Consider the following 23,368-nt stretch of genomic DNA (forward strand, 5'->3'; position numbering starts at 1 on the left):
TGCCCTGCCAGGAGGCAGGGTCAAAGATCAAGAATCAGAACAAAAGATTCCCCTATTGACCCTATTTACCCAGTATTAAAAGCTCAGTCTCAAGAAGCAGGGCGGAGACCAAACTTTAAAGCTGAAGCTTCTCCTAGTATCCCATCTCTGAGAAATGACAAAGGTTTCAGAAGCTCTGTGCCAAGAACTGGGGACAGAAACCAATATGTATATTTCTCTAGTTTTTTTGGAAGGGGGGGGGTACTTTACAACTTGAGCTACATCTCCAGTCCTTTTTATTTTTCATTTTGAGATGGGGTCTCACTAAGTTGCCAAGGTTGACCTCAAACTTGTGATGCTCCTGACTTGACCTCCCTAGTAGATGGGATTAGAGAAATGTGTTACTGTGCCCAGCTTACATTTCTTATTATTTCACAAATCTTAATAAAATTCACAAAAAGAGAGCTGGGCATGATGGCACACACCTGTAATCCCAGAAGCTCAGGAAGCTAAGGCAGAAGGATCACGAGTTCAAAGCCAGCCCCAGCAACTCAATGAGCCCCCGTCTCTAAATAAAATATTAAAAGGGATGGGGGTGTGGCTTAGTAGTAAAGTGCCTCTGGGTTTAATCCTCATGTTTAAAAAATTCCCCGTGTAATTTTAATATGGTCCAGAGCTGAGAACCGCCAACACAGAGCTTTGAATGTGATACTAAGACTTAGTTCTTATTTTGTTGTCAATAAAAAAACTGAAAATTTATCATAATGAAAGATTTCAGAAAATTAACATATGTTTGTATAAATCTTTCTGGTTCCAAATCTCACTTTCTTCCTTCAAAGAGACCAAATAATATCTGTTCCTTGCTACAGAGAAGAAACTAATGACACCTGCACAAACAGGAGAGTGTAACAGAGCCCAATACACTAACAAGGGAGCCAGGCTGACTTTAAGCTCCTCAGTGAAAAAGATGGTGTGACCCAGGAATGGGTATCTGTAAACTCCTTACAATAACAGGTCTTGCTGGGTACTATGATATCTTTACTTCTAAAAATTATTATAATAATTAGCATTTACCCAACATTTTTCCTAATCTTCAAAATATTTTAGACATTAATAATTTATACTTCCCAGTCTTTATTCAAAACATTCTATAATTGGACTCTGTTGTTACATAAGATTCGGCCTTATATTCAAATATAGAATAATAGATATAATTTTCAATTAACCTGAAGCATAAAAAAACACTTTTATTCTCTTCCATTCATTAGTATTATTACTAGTCTCCATGGCTGGTCTTCAATCAAGGAGTCTGTTCATTTACATAATAAGCTAGATCAGGATGTTTACAGTAAGAGGACTCATCAACCCCTCAATGATTACCAGCAATGTATGGTCCTTTAACAAGTTCATCTCTCATACCCATGTTTACAACCATTTCTCTTGTCCACAACAGCTAAATGGCAATCTCCACATAACCCTCCACCCAACAAACCACAGATCTCCTCTCCTCTCTGCCAGTGCTTAATGTAAAATGCTTTATTGAGGGTGAAGGGATATACATCAAAGTATCAGTGTGTACTTCCATGAGACAAAGAGAGTGTATATATATATATATATATATATATATATATATATATATATATATATATATAGAGAGAGAGAGAGAGAGAGAGAGAGAGAGCTGAAGGAGTTTTAGGTGTCAGAAAAGTAGAGGTATTTGAAATTAAAAGTGAATTTACAGACAGAAGAGATTTGGGGAAATGCTTAGTGAGTGCTTAAGTTTAAGAATCTGTTCAGTTGGCATGGTGGCACTCACGTGTAATCCCAGCAACTTGGAAGGCTGAGGCAGGAGGATCACAAGTTCAAGGCCAACCTTGGCAACCTAATGAGACCTTAAGCAACTTAGCAAGACCCTGTCTCAAAATAAAACAGGGCTGGGGGTATGGCTCAGTGGTAAAGAGCCCCTGAGTTCAATCCCTAGTACCAAAAAATAAAAGGCCTGGCTTCAACACTGAGCCCTTTGCCATGAATATTTTTCTTGTCAGTAAAACGTCAGTCTACCTTAAACCTAACTGCAACTTCCTATACAGACATGGTCCCCAAACAAAGCAAAGTGAGAGTGTCACTTTTACATTTTACATTTCTAACACTTTTCACAACTCCTGCATCCTTCCTCTGCAATTAGGAGCATGCAGAGAGAAACTGCAGTCATCCAGCAGACCAGTGCCCCATGATGATGCTCTTGAGCTAACTGATTCTTCCTGGAAGAACTTATACTTGATCCTTCCCACCAGACATTTGACATTATTCTTTATACACTGGTCAAGTTACACTTAAAATTGAATAGTCAGTTGCCCCTGGTCAAGACATTTACAACCACACAAATGCCTATGTTTTCACCACTTCATAGGTAAATAAGAGCCTGTACAGAATCAATTCAAATCAACCAAGGTTAGGGAAAGACACTTAACCTGATTTCATCAAAAATAATATAACTCACTTACATGTGACCTACAATAGCCTGCGTAGTTGATTAGTAAGTCAATATTTAAAATGCAGTGCAACTAACAAGAAATATTAACTAACCCCTATCCAAACACAACAAAATCAAAGGAGAAAAAGGTACTATCTGACTAATTAAAACATAAAATACATAAATAATTTTTAAGAAGGTACTGTCTGTCGAGAATGGCTATACACAGGAAACTTGCTATGTAATATTTCAACCCCACCCAGAGGGAAGCCTTCCAGGGACACCCTCCCCCAAGGAATATACAGATTCCCAGACTTCTCTGCATGGTTCATTTCCATAGACCTATCATTTTACACACATAACCACTCACATGACTTCTAAAAAGAGTTCTTATTATCCAACACAGAAAACATCATCAGCTCTGCGACAAGTAAAGCAAACAGTGAGTCACTCTGAATAAACACTATGTATCTGAACACACAGGTATCATCAGAAGCCTCCGAAATCCTCGCCTGTGCCCTGTGACTGGGAAATTGTTCATTTCGGTTTAATAAAGTCCCAAATTCTGCCTTTTAGTATTTAAACTAACCTCATCTGAACGATTTGTTTCTTGGCAGTGCAGTGCCAAATATGGGCTTGCGATTCAAATTAATACTTTTGAAAACAAGGCTATGGGGAATGTCTTTTTACTTAAGAACACAAGCTATTTAGACATCTTTAGCAAACAGTTGTGGATGCTGCCAAGCATAAATTAGTAATTCTTGAATGAAAATAGACTTCTACTTTAGAAACACTATTACCAGTCCAATTATCACACGTTGCTAAGAGGAATAAGCATTTCTCTTTGATTTTCAAAAACTCATATTTTTCCAATTAATCTTAATTTATAAAATTCCACAGTGAATAGATTATGCGATAATCAACTGCAAATCAAGAACCCACTTGGCAAAAAAAAATGTCAAACAGCTTAATCAAGTAAAATCAACTTGGAATATTATTCAATTTTGCCACAATCAGAACGCCTGCTGCTTTTCATTTCTACCTCAGACATTTATGAAAAACCCAGCACTATAAGAACTGAAGAATCAAATAAATAAAGTAGAATCTGTACTCTCAAAATCTTTCAATCTCATCTGTACACTTCGAATGTAGTTCAGAATATCATATAATTAAAAAATCAAAATAATACAGACAACTATAGGTCATCAGAGGGGTGAAAATGAGGCTGGTGATAATAAGGAAGGCAATCCCATAGATAAAAACTTGAAGGGAACCCTGAAAAGGACAAAAGATTCGGATGACAGATGAAAAGGAGATGGTACCCCGGGCAGAGTGGGCAGGGGTGAGGTTGGGAGCAGCCACATGCAAAGGAGCCAGAGATGAGCATGTCCACTGGAAAATCACAGAAGCACCTCAGGGAATTTAACTAAAGCCTGGCGAGCAGGGAGGTGAGGACCAGTGCAGTCAGACCCACAGAGGAGTGGCTTAACGCGAAACCACGAGAGCCTTGAAGGCTTCTGAAAGGTGAGTTACATGATAGAGTAATGTCTTCATCAGATTATCTGGAGGTGATGCACCGAGTGGCCTGGAGAACAAAACAATGGCAAGGAAAAGGCAATACCTCAGAAAAAGTATCCTCTGCCTTTTATGAAAAAAAAATACATATATATACACACATACATACACACACATATATAATACACACTATAAAAAGGCAGATGAAATAAGCACAAAAAAATAAACATAAAGAAATCTGAAATATTAACAAATAGTCAAACTCTCCCAAAGGTCTGCCTATCTTGAAACCAAAAGATTCTTGTTTGGAAATTGGCACAAACAATGACTTCTTTGAAGAGAAGCTACAAACCACAGAGTAAGGTGAAGAGTGCACCCCTCCTTCCTCTCTGCCCCGATTCCACCGATGGGCACTCCAGAGGAGCTGCAGGCACACATCCCATCACACCCTACAGTAGTACGCAGTCACCAACCCCAAGGAGAGGTGCAGGCCCCAGGCTCCACTCCTGTCCTCCTCAGAGCAACAGTTTTTCTCCATTTTGTACTAAATCCCCCCACTTAGGATTTCACTATTTTAAACATTCAAGACCCCTAGCCCATTCCCTATTATTTCTTGGAAATGTCCTAAAACAGTTGTGATCAGAAACTAAAGAGTGAAACCTGCTGCGGGGATGGGCGATTTCCTATTCAGCACATCACCCTAATTTTATTTGGCTGATATTTTTCTTGTCATCTTGAACACTTCTAAGAACAAGTAGGGACATAAGTACATACTGTAACCAAACACATAAAATGCTTGTGCCGCCCAGGAAATTATAGTTTTGTTTGGAAATCACTGAGGCAGACTGTAACCTGATATTATCATTTTTTCAGCCATGTCCACTCTGTACTCCACTAGTCAGGCAGATTCAGAATTCAATTTGCTTCAATTTTAAATGGACTAGTTTGTTTCTGCTTTGCGTGTGTGTGTGTGTGTGTGTGTGTGTGTGTGTGTGTTGCTGGAAATTGAACCCAGGGTCTCACACAGACGAAACACACTCTGTTTTATACAATTTTGTTTTAAATGTCTACTATTAAAGGGCAACTATAAAATCATTTAAAGTATTCAAAGGGCTGGGGTTATGGCTCAGTGGTAGAGCACTTACCTAGCATGTGCAAGGCCCTGGGTTCGATCCTCAACCCCACATAAAAATAAAGATATTGTGTCCAACTACAACTAAAAATATATATATTTTTTAAAAAGGTATTCAAATTAAACTGCTAAAAGAAGACTATAAAATTATTGCTAACCATATTTTCAAACAACGGGAAATATTTCATATAACTCTATCATAAATTTTAAAACAAATTAGATGGTCCCCAACTTATAACAGTTTGACTTAAATATTTCTTGACTTTGTGATGGTGTGAAAAGCAATACACAATGAGTAAAAATCATACTTCAAATTTTGAACTTTTTAAAAATTTAAATACTGAGGACCAAACCTAGGGGCACTCGACCACTGAGCTACATCCCAGTCTTTTTTATTTTGAGACCACACTAAATTGCAAGGTTGGCCTCAAACTGGCAATATTGTTGCCTCAGCCTCCTAAAGATCTGGTGTTACAGGAGTACACCACTGTAGCCAGCTCAAATTTTCAATCTGGATTGAAATTAGCAAAATGCAGTAGGTCATGCTCTCTTCATTGCAGGACAGAGTCTCCAGCTACATCTCCCAGTCACATGATCAGCTCCTGGTGGGTCATGTGGTCATAAGAGTAAACAGCAGGTACTCTAGGTACACTGAGTTGCTCAGCTAGGATGTTTAGTAGTTTAGATGTATTAAATGCATTTTCAACTTATGATATGCTCATTGGGATATAACCCACAGTAAGTTAAGGAATATCTTTATGTATAAGTTATTACCCTAAAGGAATCTTTAGGTTGTTCAAATTAGCAAAGATGTTTTGTATTAAGTATTATTTTAGATGGCAAACACTAAGCCTGGACTGTTCAAAGATAAGTTCAATATTCACTGTTTATAGATTTTATCCAAACCTAGTTTCAATAGATATATTATTTTCTTATAGGTTTGTTTCATTTTTAAGGTGGAATTTCATCATACCTCTGAACTAACACTTTTGGCAAAGGCCACAGACTCATTTATACAGCAGAAATTGATGAAAAAACACAAAGAGGAGGGCTGGGGTTATAGTTCAGTAGTAGAGTGCTTGCCTCGCATGCGTGAGGCCCTGGCTTCGATCCTCAGCACCACATAAAAATAAATTAAAATAAATATATTGTGTACATGTACAACTAAAAACAATGCTTAAAAAAACACAAGAGGAAAAAAGATATTCAATTGTCAGAAATAAAGTATAAAATAAATTTCTCAGGAACTCATTATGAAATATTATCCTCTCCTACACAGAGGCAAAAAGGAGAAAAAGTAGCTATCAAAGAAGAATGTCCTCTCAGAATTAGTATATGAAAATTTTAGAACAATAACTCACAATAAGATAGGTCTACAGCTGCATGCAACATGAATGCATCTAAAATAATGTCAACTTGAATCAAATGTGTGAAACATGATATGTCAAGAACTATATAATGTTTTGAACAATCAAAATTAAAAAATTTTTAATTTTTAAAAATTAAAAAAATAAATAAATAAAAATAATGTCAATAGGTGAAAAAATAAAGCAGATAATAGTATATACAGCATGACGACACCTTTTTATTATTATTTTTTCTTCTGTAGTACTGTGGACTGAACCCAGGGCCTTGCACATGCTAGGCAAGTGCTCTATCCCTGAGCTATATCCCCAGCCCCATAACGCCTTTCTTTTTTTTTGCTGGGGAATTGAATCCAGGGCCTTGTGCATATGAGGCAAGCATTCTACCAACTGGGCCATATCCCCAGCACAACATTCTTTTTATAACTAAATAAAAATAATTAAAACAATAATCAAGCTGAGTGTTGTGCTTTGGATATGATGTGTCCTCCAAAAGCTCAAGTGTGAGACAATGCAAGAAAATTTAAAGGTGAAATGATTGGGTTATGAAAGTCTTAACCTACTCAGTTCCTTAATCCACGGACATGGATTAACTGGGTGGTAACTGAAGGCAGGTAGGGTGTGGCTGGAGGAGATAGGTCACTGTGGGTATGCCTTTGGGGTTTATATTTTGTTCTTGATGAACAGAGCTCTCTCTGCTTCCTGATTGCAATGTACTGAGTTGTGTTCCTCCTCACCACCCTTCCACCATGATGTTCTGCATCATCTCGGGCCCAGAGCAATGGAGTCAACCATCTACGGATTGAGACTTCTAAAACCAGGAGCCAAATAAATTTTTCCTCCTTCAAAATTATTCTTATCAGGTCTTTTGGTAACAGTGAAGAAAAGCTAAATAAAACACTGAGGATGTAACTCAGCAGTAGAGCATTTGCCTAGATGTGTGAGTCCCTGGGTTCAATCCCCAGTACTGCAACAAAACAGAACACTCACTAAACAATACTTATCCCTACATATGTGACAAACTGTATTTCAGAAGCAAGGAAAGGGTAACACAAATCAGGATAGTGTTAACCTGAACCAGGTTCCGGTCAGTGGGACAGGACAAGACAGCATAGAGTTAAATGGAAGTTACTGCCAATAGTAGTATTTCTGGATTAGATAGTGGGTGCATGGATGTTTATTATCTCTAAAACCGAATAAATAAGGGAGAGAAGAAAGTACTACAAAATGATCAGTGAGCAACCAGGGCAATAGTCCAGGGGAAGGTAAAGGCACACTGGAGAAAAGCATCAAACTTGAGATATCAGGAAGCAGAAATGTCAGGACTGGGTAACTGGTTGGATGTGGGGACTAGAGGAGAAGGAAGACTTGTAAATGATTCTCAAGATTCCAGGTTTAAGAAACTGAGTGGACAGTGGGATCATTTCATGAGAAAGGGTTCCACAAGTTTATGATGTACTGCATGAAGCTTAGGGTGACCACTGTAGTTGTCTCCCTCATGTCTAATCTACCCATTCCCACCACAGAGTAGCATGTGGTCAAAGTGAGATTGAACCATTCTCTGCTCCAGAGACACACATCCTGATGTGTTTGAGCTATCAGACACAACACCTCCACATATCTGACCTAAGGGCACAGTTCCAGAGGGAAGTTCAGCTACTTCTGTTTGATGCTGAGAAAAGGTGGCTCTCTCCCTCTACCTATACCTTAAAAAGGATGCATTTAGTGGCTGCTAGCAAGCATTTCTTGAAGTCAGCCTAAGGGTGAACCTGATAGGAAGGCATAGCTGGAAGCAGAGTAAGGAAATGAAGCCAGGGCTTAATGCAACCAAGATCCAAGGCCAGCCTCCCTCTGGCCCCAGTTACTGTTAAAAGCCCATGTAAGCAGCTTTCTCTTCCTCACAGCTAAAGACACTGAACTAATACCAAGAGCTGAAACAGAAAGGGGTCTGTAAGTAAAAAGCACTAGAATGTGAAAGTGTCTCAATGCAGAACAGGAAGGCAGATCTCTCCCTCCTGCTGGGAATGTGGATAGTCAACTTCTGCCCCATGGTTGGACCAGACCACAGGATAACCTGCACTGCAGTTGTGGGGGACCCAAGAGGTGGGAAGAATGAGGCTATCCATGTTTTTGCTAGTTTTTGTGGCTTTCGCCAAGGTTGTACACACAGGTGTTTGTAATGAAACTCTGTATTTTTCAACATTTTAAAATGTGAAGTGTGTTAAATGTAACATTACATAAAGTATGTGATGTTAAAATGTAAAGTATTTAAAACTCAAGCATTTAAAAAATTAAATCCTCAGAAAATACTATTTCTGGAAGGACGTCTCAGACCCCATTTGTTCCTGTTGTTTTAGGGTCTTACGATCTATTATAATAATCAGAAACCATTTGGCAAAAAAAAAAAAAAAAAAAGAATATAAATTTGAAAGTGAGGAAAGTTAAGATTAAATAATATTTGCCTTCAATTTTAACCTTGAGGAATTATGAAATACAAAACCTGACTCAGTTGAAATAACTAGGTAATCTGCACATCAAAGGGACTCTCTAGCCTAAATAAAAATTTTTTTTTTTAAAGAGAGAGAGAGAAAGAGAGGATGTTTTAATATTTATTTTTCAGTTTTCGGCGGACACAACATCTTTGTTTGTATGTGGTGCTGAGGATCCAACCCGGGCCGCACGCATGCCAGGCAAGCGCGCCACTGCTTGAGCCACATCCCCAGCCCAGCCTAAATAAATTGACCATTCAATAAAAAGACTAATACTTTAAGTACTTAACAACATAATGCTCTGATTTTCTAAAAATTCTGATAAACAGATCCTTTCTTTTTTCCAGTATAAGAAGGTCAATTTTAGCTGGACATGGTGGCACACACCTGTAATCCCAGGGGCTTTGAAGGCTGAGGCAGGAGGATCAAAAGTTCAAAGCCAGCCTCGGCAACTTGGTAGCGCCCTAAGCAACTTAGTGAGACCCTCTCTCAAAATAAAAAATAAAAAGGGCTAGGGAAGTGGCTCAGTGGTTGTGTGCCCCTCAATTAAATCCCTAATACCCGCTCCCCCCAAAAAGAAAGAAAGCCAATTTGTTTTTTTTTCCTAATATTTTTAGTTGTAGATGGACACAATGCCTTTATTTTATTTATTTCTTTTATGTGGTGCTGAGGATCGAACCCAGTGGTTTACACATGCCAGGCAAGTGCTCTACCACTGAGCCACAGCCACGGCCCCAGAAAGCCAATTTTAAATGTCTAGAGAGTTAAATAAGTTCTTATCATATGCAGATGTCAAGGTTAGTGAAGACAGGATAACGGAGTCTAATACCCCTGGTCAAAGTGTTAAACATATGGACTTGAATATCACCAAACTCACCCTGCTACTCGTCACTCACTCATCTTTCTGGATTTGCTAGTGTTTTCAGCGTGCTCATCTACCCATCTATCTTCATCTGGTTGACTGTCCAGTTATTCTTTTTGTCTTTTTCTGCACATGTCCAGTTCTCTCTGAATCCATCCCAGGATATCTGTGTGCCTTCTGCTCCTATGTTTCTATCATTTTACTCTTCCTTTCCTCCATTCTTTGGCCATTTGCTATGGTCTGAATGTCTCTGTCACATGAGAGCATGAGAAGGTGAGGTATTTGGGGGGGCGGGGTGACTAGGTCTTGGGAGTGAAGCCCTCATGAATGGGATTAGTCCCCATAAGAGGCTGGGCTGGGGAACATAGCTTAGTTGGTAGAGTATTTGCCTCCCATGCACAAAGGCCCTGAGTTTGAGCTCCAGCACCAAAAAAAAAAAAGAGGCCCCAGAGAGATCCCTTGCCCCTTTCACCACGTGAAGATATAGCAAGTTGTCATCTAAGAGCCAGAAAGCAGGACCTTACAACATACAATCTCTCCCATGTTCTTGGACTTCCAGCCTCCACAACTGTCAGAAATATATTTCTGTTGTTTATAAGCAACTGTGTTTATGGTGCTTTTTTTCTATTTTTTATTGGTGCATTACAGTTGTGTATAATAGTGGAGTTTGTTATTACATACTCATACATACACACAATGTAACACTATAATTTGGCCAATATCATTCCCAGGTACTTCCTTTTCTCTCCCCTCAGCCCTCCCCTTGGTCCCTTTCCTCTACTCTACTGATCTCCCTTCAATTTTCATGAGATACCCCACCCCCACCTTTCCTTTCCTTTACCTCTCTAACTTCCACATACGTGAGAAAAAATATACAACCCTTGACTTTCTGAGTATGGCTTATTTCATAATGTTCTCAAGGTCCATCCATTTTCCTGCACATGACATGATTTCATTCTTCTTTATGGCTGAATAAAACTCCACTTTGTATTTGTACCATATTTTCCTTATTCATTCATCCAATGATGGATACCTAGGCTGATCAGTTTAACATATTTTCTTACAGCAGCTCAGACACCATAGTATTTAACTTGATGTGACTATTGAATAAAAGTTTTTAATCCCTGCTTATCATTTTTAGATAGTAGATTCTTTTTTAATATTTATGTTTTAGCAGTGGTTGAACACAATACCTTTATTTTATTTTTATAAGGTGCTGAGGGTCGAACCCAGGACCTCACACGCGCTAGGTGAGCACTCTATTGCTAAGCCACAATCCCAGCCCAGGTAGTAGATATTTTTATTTCTGACTTTTTATAAAAGTGCTTCTTAAATTGATTTGTGTTGTGACCCCTTGAACTGACATACTCAGTGGGTCAGTGTCATGATAAGGTGCTGCTTACTCATCACAGAATAACAATTTTCACTAAGGGTTCTGAATCAAAATTATCCTCAGTGTAAAATTAAGCTTATGGATTCACTGAGCTACTAAAAAGTGGCATTAGGATTCTGGGACTCATGTCTCTAGGATATTCTGATTTTAATAATATAAATTTCCTTTAAATAATTTTCTATTAAATATCTATAATATATAATCAGGTAACATCTTATAAACATGTTGTACATTTAGTAACTATCTAATTGTGACCTAACTTTGATACAAAGTTTTACTTTGATACAATTAGTTTCATCACTAACTCACAGAATTTTCACTATTTAAAGTATAATTAATAACATTTTACAAAGGTATGAACTCAAAGTAAGCCTATAGAGAAAAAAAAAATGAAGCAGATAGAATTAATCTATCCAAACCAAACAGCCAACAGAGTAACAGAAAGCAGACATGAGCTCTCAGCTCCTGGAATGTAACTGCTAGCTTCTGCTTCCATGCTGCATGATTGGTTTGGTTTTCTTTTTCATAACATCAACTTAATTCTCGGCCTGGGGATATGGCTCAGTTGGTAGAGTGCTTGTCTCACAAGCACAAGGCCCTGGGTTCAATCCCCAGCACCAAAAAACATAAACAAACATCAACTTAATTCTCTATGAATACAAGTGTCTCAAATCATTTACATTTTAATTTGGGATACATTTAAATAATTTTCTTCTCTTGTTGTAAGTTTACCAATGTCCTACACTGAAAAAAAATTTTTTTAATAGGTTCCTCGACATTTATAAAGACAAAACAAGATACTTTAGTCCAAAGGCACTTAATGTTACAGATTAAAGAAAAGATATCTTAAAAGTCAACTAGAAAACCTCATAATCACACTCACAACGTAGATATATGTCACTGGAGAGGGAACAGCTAGGTTAAGATATCTGCAATTGAACTCAACAACATGTCAAGCATTGTGATTCTCCTTGATACTAGAGAGCTTAACATGAGGTGCTCCAGGACAGTTGTCACTGTTGACTAGATAGAAGGGACTTATACTGACTAACTTCCCTTTTAGCTGTGATTCTAAGTGGACTAGCCTAAGGCAGTGTGGAAACAGAGCAATGAAGTAAGTGACAGGTGTTCCTAGAGTGAAGCAAGCGTGGAAGGTACTACCTGTCATAAGCGGCAATCATAAAGTTGAGGAGGAGGCTGATGGACTGTTCCACACTGATTTGGTGAGTAGAAGGAAGGCGCTTATTCAACTGATAGTAGATGGATGAGATGACGGTTTCAAGGCGGGACACACTGATCTCGGTGCTATGGTCCAGTGTATTAAGGCCATTGTCTCGAAAGGCTTCGATCATGTTCCAGATATCAACCAGATGAACTAAAACATGAAGAAAATAAGCTGTCAACAATTTTAAAGTATGGTGCTCCATTCACAATTGGACACTTACATTTATCAACTAGTTTTTTAAGTTTAAAATATAGAATCTCAGGCTGGGGCTCAGCAGTAGTGCACATGCCTGGCATGTGTGAGGCACTGAGTTCAATTCCCAGCACCACTTACAAATAAATAAAAAAAAAATAAAAAATTTCATCAACAATAAAAAATATTTTTTAAAAAATACACACTCTTTAATCAACAAAGATAAACACATTCTATGCAATGACAGTCTCAGAAGTCATCAAGAAGCCACTATAAACTGGGTGCAATGGCACTTATCCCAGCGACTCAGGAAGCTAAGGTAGGAGAATCCTAAGTTCAAGATCAGACTCAGAATTCAGAGAGACCTTCAGCAACTTAGCAAACTTTGTCTCAAAACTAAAAACTTAAAAAAGACTGAGGATGTAGCTCAGTGGGAAAACACCCATGGGTTCAATACCCAGTACAAAAAAGAAGCCACTGTGGACCATGATGGACCATCTGCACTTTTATATTTGAATAACTGGTGAATTTGAATAAAGTGCTTACCTAGCTCGTGTGATGCACTGGGTTCGATTCTCAGCACCACATACAAATAAATAAAAATAAAGGTCTATCAATAACCAAAAAATATTTTTTAAAAAATTTAATGGAGGGATCAAGAAATATTCATAATGGAGCTGGGGCTCAGTGGTAGAGCACTTGCCTGGTATTTGTGAGGCTCTGGGTTTGATCCCTAGCACCACATAAAAATAGAAAACAAATAAAATAAAGGTGTCCACCTATAACTTAAGGAAAACAAATTTATATATATATATATATATATATATATATATATATATGTATGTATTTTCATAAGAACTTTTGCTCTTTTTAGTAACTTGCTACATTGTCTCAAGTCACCTTATTTTATTACTTTAGCCTAGAAACTCTGGCAATATTTTACAACTAAAACTTTTCTCTCTATAACACTAAGAAGAGAGAAAATACAATAGTAAAACACTAAATGCCTCATGGACCACTCACAGTTCTGAACAATGGTAAGCAGAAAATAAATTTATCTTTTGTCTCTTTTCTCCATGACTTAAGAAGCTGATTTATTTTAAATTTTATTTCCAATAACAAAGCAGCCTTGTACCTGGATCAACTCTCCCCTTGAAAATAACTAAAAATCCTAGGGGGGCTGGGGATGTGGCTAAAGCGGTGGCGCGCTCGCCTGGCATGTGTGCGACCCGGGTTCGATCCTCAGCACCACATACAAAAACAAAGATGTTGTGTCTGCCAAAAACTAAAAAAAAAAATATTAAAAATCTCTCTCTCTCTCTCTCTCTCTCTCTCTAAAAAAAAAAAAAAAAAATTAAAAATCCTAGGGGGAAAAAAAAACAACAACACAGAAACACCATCTTCAGTGCACTGGTGACTCAGGAAGAAAGTACACAATACTCAACCAGACAGAAAAGAGACATTTCCTTGATAGTTAGAATGAAACTCAACTACTCCACTCAGGAGACTGAAACTTCTACCCAAAAGAAAGTTGATATAACTACAACAGAAAAAAAGAGGGGTTGGAAAACCACATGATTACCTAGATGGACACAGAAAAAGCATTTGGCAAAATCCATCACCCTTTCATAATACACACACAAGTTAGGAACAAAAGGAAAATTCCTCAGCTTGATAAAGGACATCTACAAAAAAAACCACAGCTAATGCTCTCCTTAACTGGGAACGACAGACGCTCTCCCCTCAAGATCAGGAGCAACACATCTGAAGAATGAGCAACCAAGAAAACAGATACACTGGGTATTATTCAAATTTAAATTTGTGTTTCAAAGGATAACAGCAATAAAGTGAGAAGGCAAGGAATGGAAGAAAATATTTGCAAGTCATAATTAAGGAAGATCTATGTCCAGAATACATAAATACTCTTGGAACTCACCCAAAAAAGACAAACAATTTAAATATGGGAAACAGCAAAGACACTTATCCAAAGAAGATATTCAGATGGCCAACAGCACATGAACAGATGCTATACATCATTAGTCTTAGGGAAATACAAAACAAAAGCTCAACGATATACCACTTCACACCACTAGGATAACGATAAATTTTTAATAGAAAACATCAACTGTTGGTAAGGATTTGGAGAAACTGGAACTTTTGTACATTCCTGCATTATTTAGCTGCATTATTCACAAGTCAAAAAGGAGAAATAACCTGAGCTGGGATTGTAGTTCAGTGGTAGAGCACTTGCCTGGCATGTGTGAGGCACTGGGTTCCATTCTCAGCACCACATACAAACATTAATTAATTAATTGAGGCATGCTGTCCATCTACAACTACAAAAAAAAAAAATTTTAAACATATAAACAACCCAAATGCCTACCAACTGATAAACAAAATCTAGTATATGTACAGAATATTATTTGGTCATAAAAAGAATGAAGTACTGATACACGCAGATGAAACTTGAAACCTTCATGCTAAGATTTTAGACAGTAAAGAACACATATCACATGATTTTACTTATATTTATAGTAAAGAAATGGGAAATCCATAGAAGAAGTAAATTATTTGTAGCCAAGGAATAAGAGGATGAGGGAACCAAGATAACTACAAATACAACAGGGAGACGAAGACGTCCTAGAATTAGACACTGAGGAGGATTGCACAACTAACTCTCTGAATGCACTAAAACCCACTGAACTGCACACAAGAGTGAATTTTAGTATGAGAATTATATATACCTCAATTTTAAAAAATGGTGGAACAAAACATTCCCAGAGATAGAGTTATCGCATAATGATAATAGTTTAAATTCAACAGAAACATGTAAGAACTTTTTTTTTAATTTTTTTTTAAGAGAGAAAGAGAGAATTTTAATATTTATTTTTTAGTTCACAACAACTTTGTTTGTATGTGGTGCTGAGGATCGAACCCGGGCCGCACGCATGCCAGGCGAGCGTGCCACCACTTGAGCCACATCCCCAGCCCCACATGTAAGAACTTTTTATTTGTTTACTCCTAACAGAATAGCCTCAAATTATACAGAGCAAAAATGAACACACACTAAAGAGACACCAAACTCATATTCACAATCTTAACAGCAGATTCTAATACACCTCTCTTATTTCTAGTACAATCATAGAAAACCAACTCTGGACACAGTGGTTAAACTCCATGACTAACAAAGTAGGCATAAGGACAACATACGGATCAATGCCCTAAGTGATTAGGATAATACGCAGCCCATAACTATAACCCCAGCTACTCAGGAGGCTGGGGCAGGAGGATTCTAAGTGACTAAGCAAGATTCTGTCTCAAAATAAAAATCTTTAAAAGGGCTGAGCATGTGGCTCAGTGGTGAAGTGCTTGGCCAGTATGCACAAGCCTGTGTGCCTTAGTAGTAGAAAATATTTAAAAGATAATTTTTTAAAATTAACCTTTAAAAATTAAGAAACACCCTACTAGGGAATATTCTTAACCTAATTAAGACTATCTACAAGGAACCTGCAGTAAATGAACTACTTAATAGGAAATGTTGAAAGCCTGTGCTCTAATGCTGATAATAAGATGTGGATGTCCACCATCACCATTTCACTAGACTTGAGGCCTAACCAATAGAAATATGCAGGATAAAGTAGGAAGCAGTAAGAAAGACAAATAAATACAATGGCCATCTACTAGATATGACAAAACTATGCATGCATAAAATCATAAGTATCCAAGAAATAAGTTATTAAAATTAATATATGGATCTAAAACAACTGATAGAAGGTCAATATATAAATGTCAGTGTACTTCCATATATCACTAACATACAATGAAATTTTAAAGTACTATTTATAGTAGTACATAAGTCAGAAAGATTATTGACAAATTCAATGAATGTGCTACATTACTACAAGAAATCTATAAATATAATTGGCAGAAATTAAAGACCTAAACAAATAAAGGATGGATTTACCATGTTCACAGAGAAAATGTCAATATTGAAAACATGTCAATTCTACCCAACTTGATCTATTTATTCATTCAGTCACAATTAAAATTCCAAGAAGACTATATATTAAAGAAGTGAATTATATGTAAATTATACCTAAAAAAAAAAGAAAAAAATCTCAGTAGTTCTTTGTTTTACTTGAGTTCTAGTAGAAACTGTCAGATTCAAAAATCTGTATGAAAATGAGTGTAAAAAGGCTACAAATGTCCCAGAGAATCTTAAAGAAAAACAGAATGAAGCAGGAAGACTTGCTTTACCTATAAGAAGGATTATTAAAAGCTATCATGAGGGCTGGGGATGTGGCTCAAGTGGTAGCACACTCGCCTGACATGCGTGCGGCCCGGGTTCCATTCTCAGCACCACGTACAAACAAGGATGTTGTGTCTGCCGATAACTAAAAAATAAATATTAAAAAAAATTCTCGGGCTGGGGATGTGGCTCAAGCGGTAGCCCGCTCGCCTGGCATGCGTGCGGCCCGGGTTCGATCCTCAGCACCACATACAAACAAAGATGTTGTGTCCACCAATAACCAAAAAGTGAATGTTAAACTTCTCTCTCTCTCTCTCCCTCTCTCACTCTCTCATAAATAAATAAATAAATAAATAAATAAATAAAAGCTATCATGATGGTTACCGTACGGTATTAATACAAGGACACACAAACCCACAAACACAAGAGGTTTCAGTAGATCTTCTCACATACAGACACCACTATGAACATTCTTGCATATTTCTCCTAAGGTGTATGAGAGGATTATTTGGCAATGGAAAAAAAAAAGAAAAAGGATAGCTTTCAAAAAACAGGGAGGGGCAATGGGACGTGGATATGGATAAACATAAGGCTAACCCTACTTGTACTGTACACCCACACAAAGTTGAGGGAGAGTGTAGGACCATAAGTAAAAGGTAGAACAACGTATCTTCTATTCTGCATTTCCAACTCCACTATCCGAGTTCAGGTTCTCAAAGCTGCACACACAGGATACTATTTCCCAAAAATAACTACGGGAAGAATGACAGAAAACAAGAATTGCTCCAAGTCAGTGGTTTTCAAATACTTTGACTACAACCCACAGAAATATATTTAAACCAATACAAACACACACACACACACACACACACACACACATTCACGAACACTTTTTTTACCATAAAAACTACATTCTGATACTTTTCTCTTTCTTTTGTATAACATGTTTTAAGTTGTGACTATAAAACAAGATTTCATGAAGCATCAATGCATGGGTCACAACACATGATTTGAAAAACCATGCTTTGGGGAATCAATGAAGAGAGAAACACAACTTTGATGTAGTATAGCATAATAAACTTCTTGGAAAGAATTTTAAGCTAGGCTTTGTAAGGCTGAAAGTCTGGTAGACGTTATCAGATATAACATAACTTGCCCAAGTTGTTTGTTTGAATAAATGGCAAACTAAGTCTAAAACCTAGGTTAAAGAGCTGGGGTTGTGAAGGCATCAATAAATTCCTTAAGGCATATGAGCTACCCAGATTGAGTCAGGATGACATAAACAACCTAAACAGACCAATATCAAGTGAGGAAATAGAAGAAGCCATCAAAAGACTACCAACCAAGAAAAGCCCAGGACCGGACAGATATACAGCAGAGTTTTACAAGAACTTTAAAGAAGAACTAAGACCAATACTCTTCAATCTATTTCAGGAGATAGAAAAAGAGGGAGTACTTCCAAATTCATTCTATGAGGCCAACATCACTCCGATTCCAAAACCAGATAAAGACACTTCAAAGAAATAAAACTTCAGACCAATATCCCTAATAAATACAGATGCAAAAAAAAATCCTCAATAAAATTCAGGCAAATTGATACAAAAACATATCAAAAAGATCGTGCACCATGACCAAGTGGGATTCATCCCTGGGATGCAAGTCTGGTTCAATATACGGAAATCAATCAATGTAATTCACCACATCAATAGACTTAAAGATAAGAACCATATGGTCATCTCGATAGATGCTGAAAAAGCATTCGACAAAATATAGCATCCCTTTATGTTCAAAATACTAGAAAAATTAGGGATAACAGGAAATTACCTCAACATGGTAAAAGCTATATACACTAAGCCTCAGGCCAGCATCATTCTAAATGTAGAAAAATTGAAGGCATTCCCTTTAAAATCTGGAACAAGACAGGGCTGCCTCTCTCACCAATTCTATTCAACATAGTTCTTGAAACACTAGCCAGAGCAATTAGACAGACAAAAGAAATTAAAGGCATAAATATAGGAAAAGAAGAACTTAAATTAGCACTATTTGCCAATGACATGATCCTATACCTAGCAGACCCAAAAAGTTCAACAAGAAACTTCTAGAACTAGTAAATGAATTCAGCAAAGTGGCAGGATATAAAATCAATACCAATAAATCAAAGGCATTCCTGTATATCAGTGACAAATTCTCTGAAATGAAAATGAGGACAACTACTCCATTCACAATATCCTCAAAAAAAAAAAATAAAATACCTGGGAATCAACCTAACAAAAGAGGTGAAAGATCTATACAATGAAAACTACAGAACCCTGAAGAAAGAAATAGAAGAAGACCTTAGAAGATGGAAGGATTTACCTGCTCATGGATTGGTAGAATTAATATTATTAAGATGGCCATATTACCAAAAGCACTTTACAGATTCAATGCAATGCCCATCAAAATCCCAATAACATTCCTTGCAGAAATAGAAAAAGCAATCATGAAATTCATCTGGAAAAATAAGAGACCCAGAATAGCTAAAGTAATTCTAAGCAGGAAGAGTGATATTGGTGGTATCGCAATTCCAGATTTTGAACTATACTATAGAGCAATAGTAACAAAAACACCATGGCTCTGGCACCAAAATAGGCTGGTAGACCAGTGTTACAGAATAGAGGACACAGAGACAAATCCACAAAATTACAACTACCTTATATTAGACAAAGGTGCAAAAAATATGCAATGGAGAAAGGATAGCATCTTCAACAAATGGTGCTGGGAGAACTGGAAATCTATATGCAACAAAATGAAATTGAATCCCTTTCTCTCACCATGCACAAAAGTCAACTCAAAATGGATCAAGGAGCTAGGAATCAGACAAGAGACTCTGCGTCTAATAGAAGATAAAGTTGGCCCTAATCTTTATCACGTGGGGGCAGGCCCCAGATTTCTTAATAAGACACCTATAGCACAAGAGTTAAAACCAAGAATCAACAAATGGGACGAATTCAAACTAAAAAGTATTTTCTCAGCAATAGAAATAATATGTGAGGTGAATAGGGAGCCTACATCCTGGGAACAAATTTTTACCCCTCAATCATCAGATAGAGCTCTAATCTTTAGAGTATACAAAGAACTCAAAAAATTAAACAACAAAAAAGCAAATAACCCAATCAACTAATAGGCCAAGGACTTGAACAGAAACTTCTCAGAAGAAGATTTACAATCAATCAACAAATACATGAAAAAATGCTCACTATCTCTAGCAATCAGAGAAATGCAAATTAAAACTACTCTAAGATACCATCTCACTCCAATAAGAATGGCAGCCATTATGAAGTCAAACAACAATAAGTGCTGGAGAGGATGCGGGGGTGGGGGGTGTACACTCATACATTGCTGGTGGGACTGCAAATTTGCAAATTGGTGCAGCCAATTTGGAAAGAAGTATGGAGATTCCTTGGAAAGCTGGGAATGGAACCACCATTTGACTCAGCTATTCCCCTTCTCGGACTACCCAAAAGACCTAAAAAGAGCATACTACAGGGACACAGCCACATCAATGTTTATAACAGCACAATTCACAATAGCTAGAATGTGGAACCAACCTAGATGCCCTTCAATAGATGAATGGATTAAAAAAATGTGGCATTTATACACAATGGAATATTTCTCAGCATTAAAAAATAACAAGATCATGGCATTTACAAGCAAATGGATGGCATTAGAGCAGATTATGCTAAGTGAAGTTAGCCAATCCCTAAAAAACAAATGCCAAATGTCTTCTCTGATATAAGGGAGTGACTCAAAATGGGATAGGGAGGAAGAGCATGAGAAGAAGACTACCACTAAATAGGGAAGAGAGGTGGGAGGGAAAAAGAGGGAGAAGGGGAGTTGCACGGAAGATGGAAAGAGAACCTCATTGTAATACAGAATACATATATGATGTTGTGATGAGAAAAAGAAAAAAAAAGTGTGTCACATTAGATTGGATAGAGAGAAAGAATGAGAGAGGAAGGGAGGAGAAGGGGGGATAGGAAAGGCAGCAGAATAGACATTATGATTGATGTATGTACATTCCATGTATGTATTATATGTCAAAATACATTCTGTTGTCATGTATGACTAAAAAAAGTAAAAATAAATCGTAAGGTTAAAAAAAAAAAAAGAGCTGGGGTTGTAGCTCAGTGGTGCAGCGCTTGCCTAGCACGTGTGAGGCACTAGGTTCGATCCTCAGCACCGCATAAAAATAAATAAAATAAAGGTATTGTGTCCATCTACAACTAAAAAAATACCTAATAAAAAATAAAGTCTAGGTTAATGTTCTTTTCATTATATATTATTATTTTTCATTAATAGTCCCTCTCTCCCACCACCATATACATAAGAAAAATATAATAATTCATACAACAGTTCATCTTCATGGAAATTAAGAGACTACATACATATATACACACATATATCCACCTACACTTTATAGTGCACATGAAAGCAATTATTTACCAAAAGGTTAATTTTTTATATTAACCTTAATCAAGAAAATTCCTACTACATATTTACCAAAACATCGATGTTTTTCTTTTTCCCCAGAAGCTGGTAAATCGTATTAAAGTTTATTTAACACATTTCTTTAACATTAGCAACAAGGAGAATTCAATTCTCATGCTTAAAGAACATTCACCATCATGCCAACCTCAGAACATTCTGTTCAACATTCTGGGGACACAGGAGTAAAATGACAAGTTCTTTCCATTATAAAGCTTATATTCTGATAAATACTTGCAACAAAAAGAATTCAATTAACATCACAATGTGTCCAAAAGATATTAAAATATTTTACAACATTGATAGCCCCATCTGCCCATCAGAGAAATGAGAAGAATGACTTACGGTTGCATCGTTTCTGTACAAAGCGCAATTTGCAAGCTGTTCTGTAAGTTGATAATCGTATGACATCAAAATTCTGTGCACCTGAAAAAAGGGCAAAAAAAGTGTTCAACTGGATTTACCACTGAATTTCTAACACTAGGAAGTGGGGCTCCACCGAGTGGCCACAGCACTCAGTGGTCGGTCAGGCCTTCTGAGAAAGCCAATGTGCAGGGAGAGTGGGAGACACTTCCTCCCCTTCCCACCACAGGCAGGACTCTGCCAGCAGCCTTGCCAACATCACCCTTAGGTTGGGCTAAGTAAGGTGAGGAAGCCTGGCTCACAACTTGAGGGACCTATGCAATCAGGAGAGGGGAGCAGGTGGGGTTGCAGGTGGAAGAGCAGGAAGACACAAGCCTCCAGTCAAGAAAGCTAAATTCCAGCCCCAAAAAATCAAATGTGACGCAGCCACACTGCATATTTCTTCTTGGCCGTGGTGTTCTCATCAGCAAATCAAGGGGACTGGACCAGCTGACCAGTAAGCCTCCCTTCCAGGACTGTGGGAACCTGTACTTTCCTAAAAATGGCCACAGGGGTATTCCCAGAGCTGTGCTTTATGTACTTCTAGTACAACATCCCTCCCCTGCACTTGAACAGGAGACTGTAACTGCCTTAATGGTCAGAATTCAACAGAAGTGACAGTGGGACTTTCTGGAGGTAGGTGATAAGACACAGCTCAGCTTGCCCCTGCTCCAGCAGGATGCCTGCCCTGGGAACCCAGCTGTCATGTTGTGTGGAAACAGAGACCGAATGGCCAGTAGGCAGGGGCCACAGAGCACGGTTCAGACATAGAGGAATGGAGACCATGCACCTAGACACTCTCAACTGCCAAACCTCTGAGTGAGTGAGTGAGCCTTAAAAATGACTCAGCCCTGAGCTTTTACCTTCTAACCAAGACCTGGGACATTCAGAACAAAGTCAACAAGTCAGAACTGGATGTCTATACCCACAAAACTAGAAACAAAATAAATGATCATTTAGGGTAACACAGTCATAGTAACTAGAATGCCACCTAAAATGACATGTCTACAAATTAAACTTTATTCTCACTGTATAATTTGCTGTAAATAAAGTCTCCTTTGATTTTAAGGTCATTTCAGATAGGTTTGGCCTCCAATGTGAGTTCCTTATTTCATCTATGCTGCCTTTATAATTCTTGACTCACTAAGGAGAAACCGAACGGGATAAATTATTTTCTACAATATTCACAGGTATTGCTCATTTCCACTCCACAGTATAGAAGGAGAAACAGGATTCTCCAGGTTCTTGGGGAAAGTAATTAACCAAAAGTAAAATAATTCTTTTAGTCTCACTTCAATCAACCTTTACCTTGATGCCATGATTAAAATTATTTCTTCTACACCTGGTTCTCACAAAAATTTCTATACTTCTATACCATTATTATGTAGTCCTACTTTTTTTGAGATACAAAAACTTCTTATTTGGTGATGCTGGGGATTGAACCCAGGGCCTTGTGCATGCAAGGCAAACAGTCTACCAATTGAGCTATATCCCCAGCGTGAGATACAAAAGCTTTATTTAAGCAGGGCACAGTGATGCATGTCTGTAATCCCAGCACTTGGGAGGCTG

General features: G+C 37.6%; 1 protein-coding gene and 1 non-coding gene across 2 annotated transcripts in view; both read right to left on the minus strand.

The window, feature by feature from the left end:
- Dtnb (dystrobrevin beta) overlaps positions 1 to 23,368 on the minus strand; it is a 227,110-nt gene that overhangs the window by 166,847 nt on the left and 36,895 nt on the right. The window contains exons 3-4 of the mRNA XM_076833871.2: positions 21,743 to 21,823; positions 12,369 to 12,582 (exon numbers count right to left, since the gene is read on the minus strand). Of these exons, the coding sequence (XP_076689986.2) occupies positions 12,369 to 12,582; positions 21,743 to 21,823 (295 nt within the window). The remainder of the gene's footprint in view (positions 1 to 12,368; positions 12,583 to 21,742; positions 21,824 to 23,368) is intronic.
- Positions 23,222 to 23,294, minus strand: Trnaa-ugc (transfer RNA alanine (anticodon UGC)). The gene has a single exon. It is a non-coding gene; the product is annotated as a tRNA-Ala (tRNA).

Source organism: Callospermophilus lateralis, chromosome 14, assembly GCF_048772815.1.
Source record: "Callospermophilus lateralis isolate mCalLat2 chromosome 14, mCalLat2.hap1, whole genome shotgun sequence".
Classification (NCBI taxonomy): Eukaryota; Metazoa; Chordata; class Mammalia; order Rodentia; family Sciuridae; genus Callospermophilus; species Callospermophilus lateralis.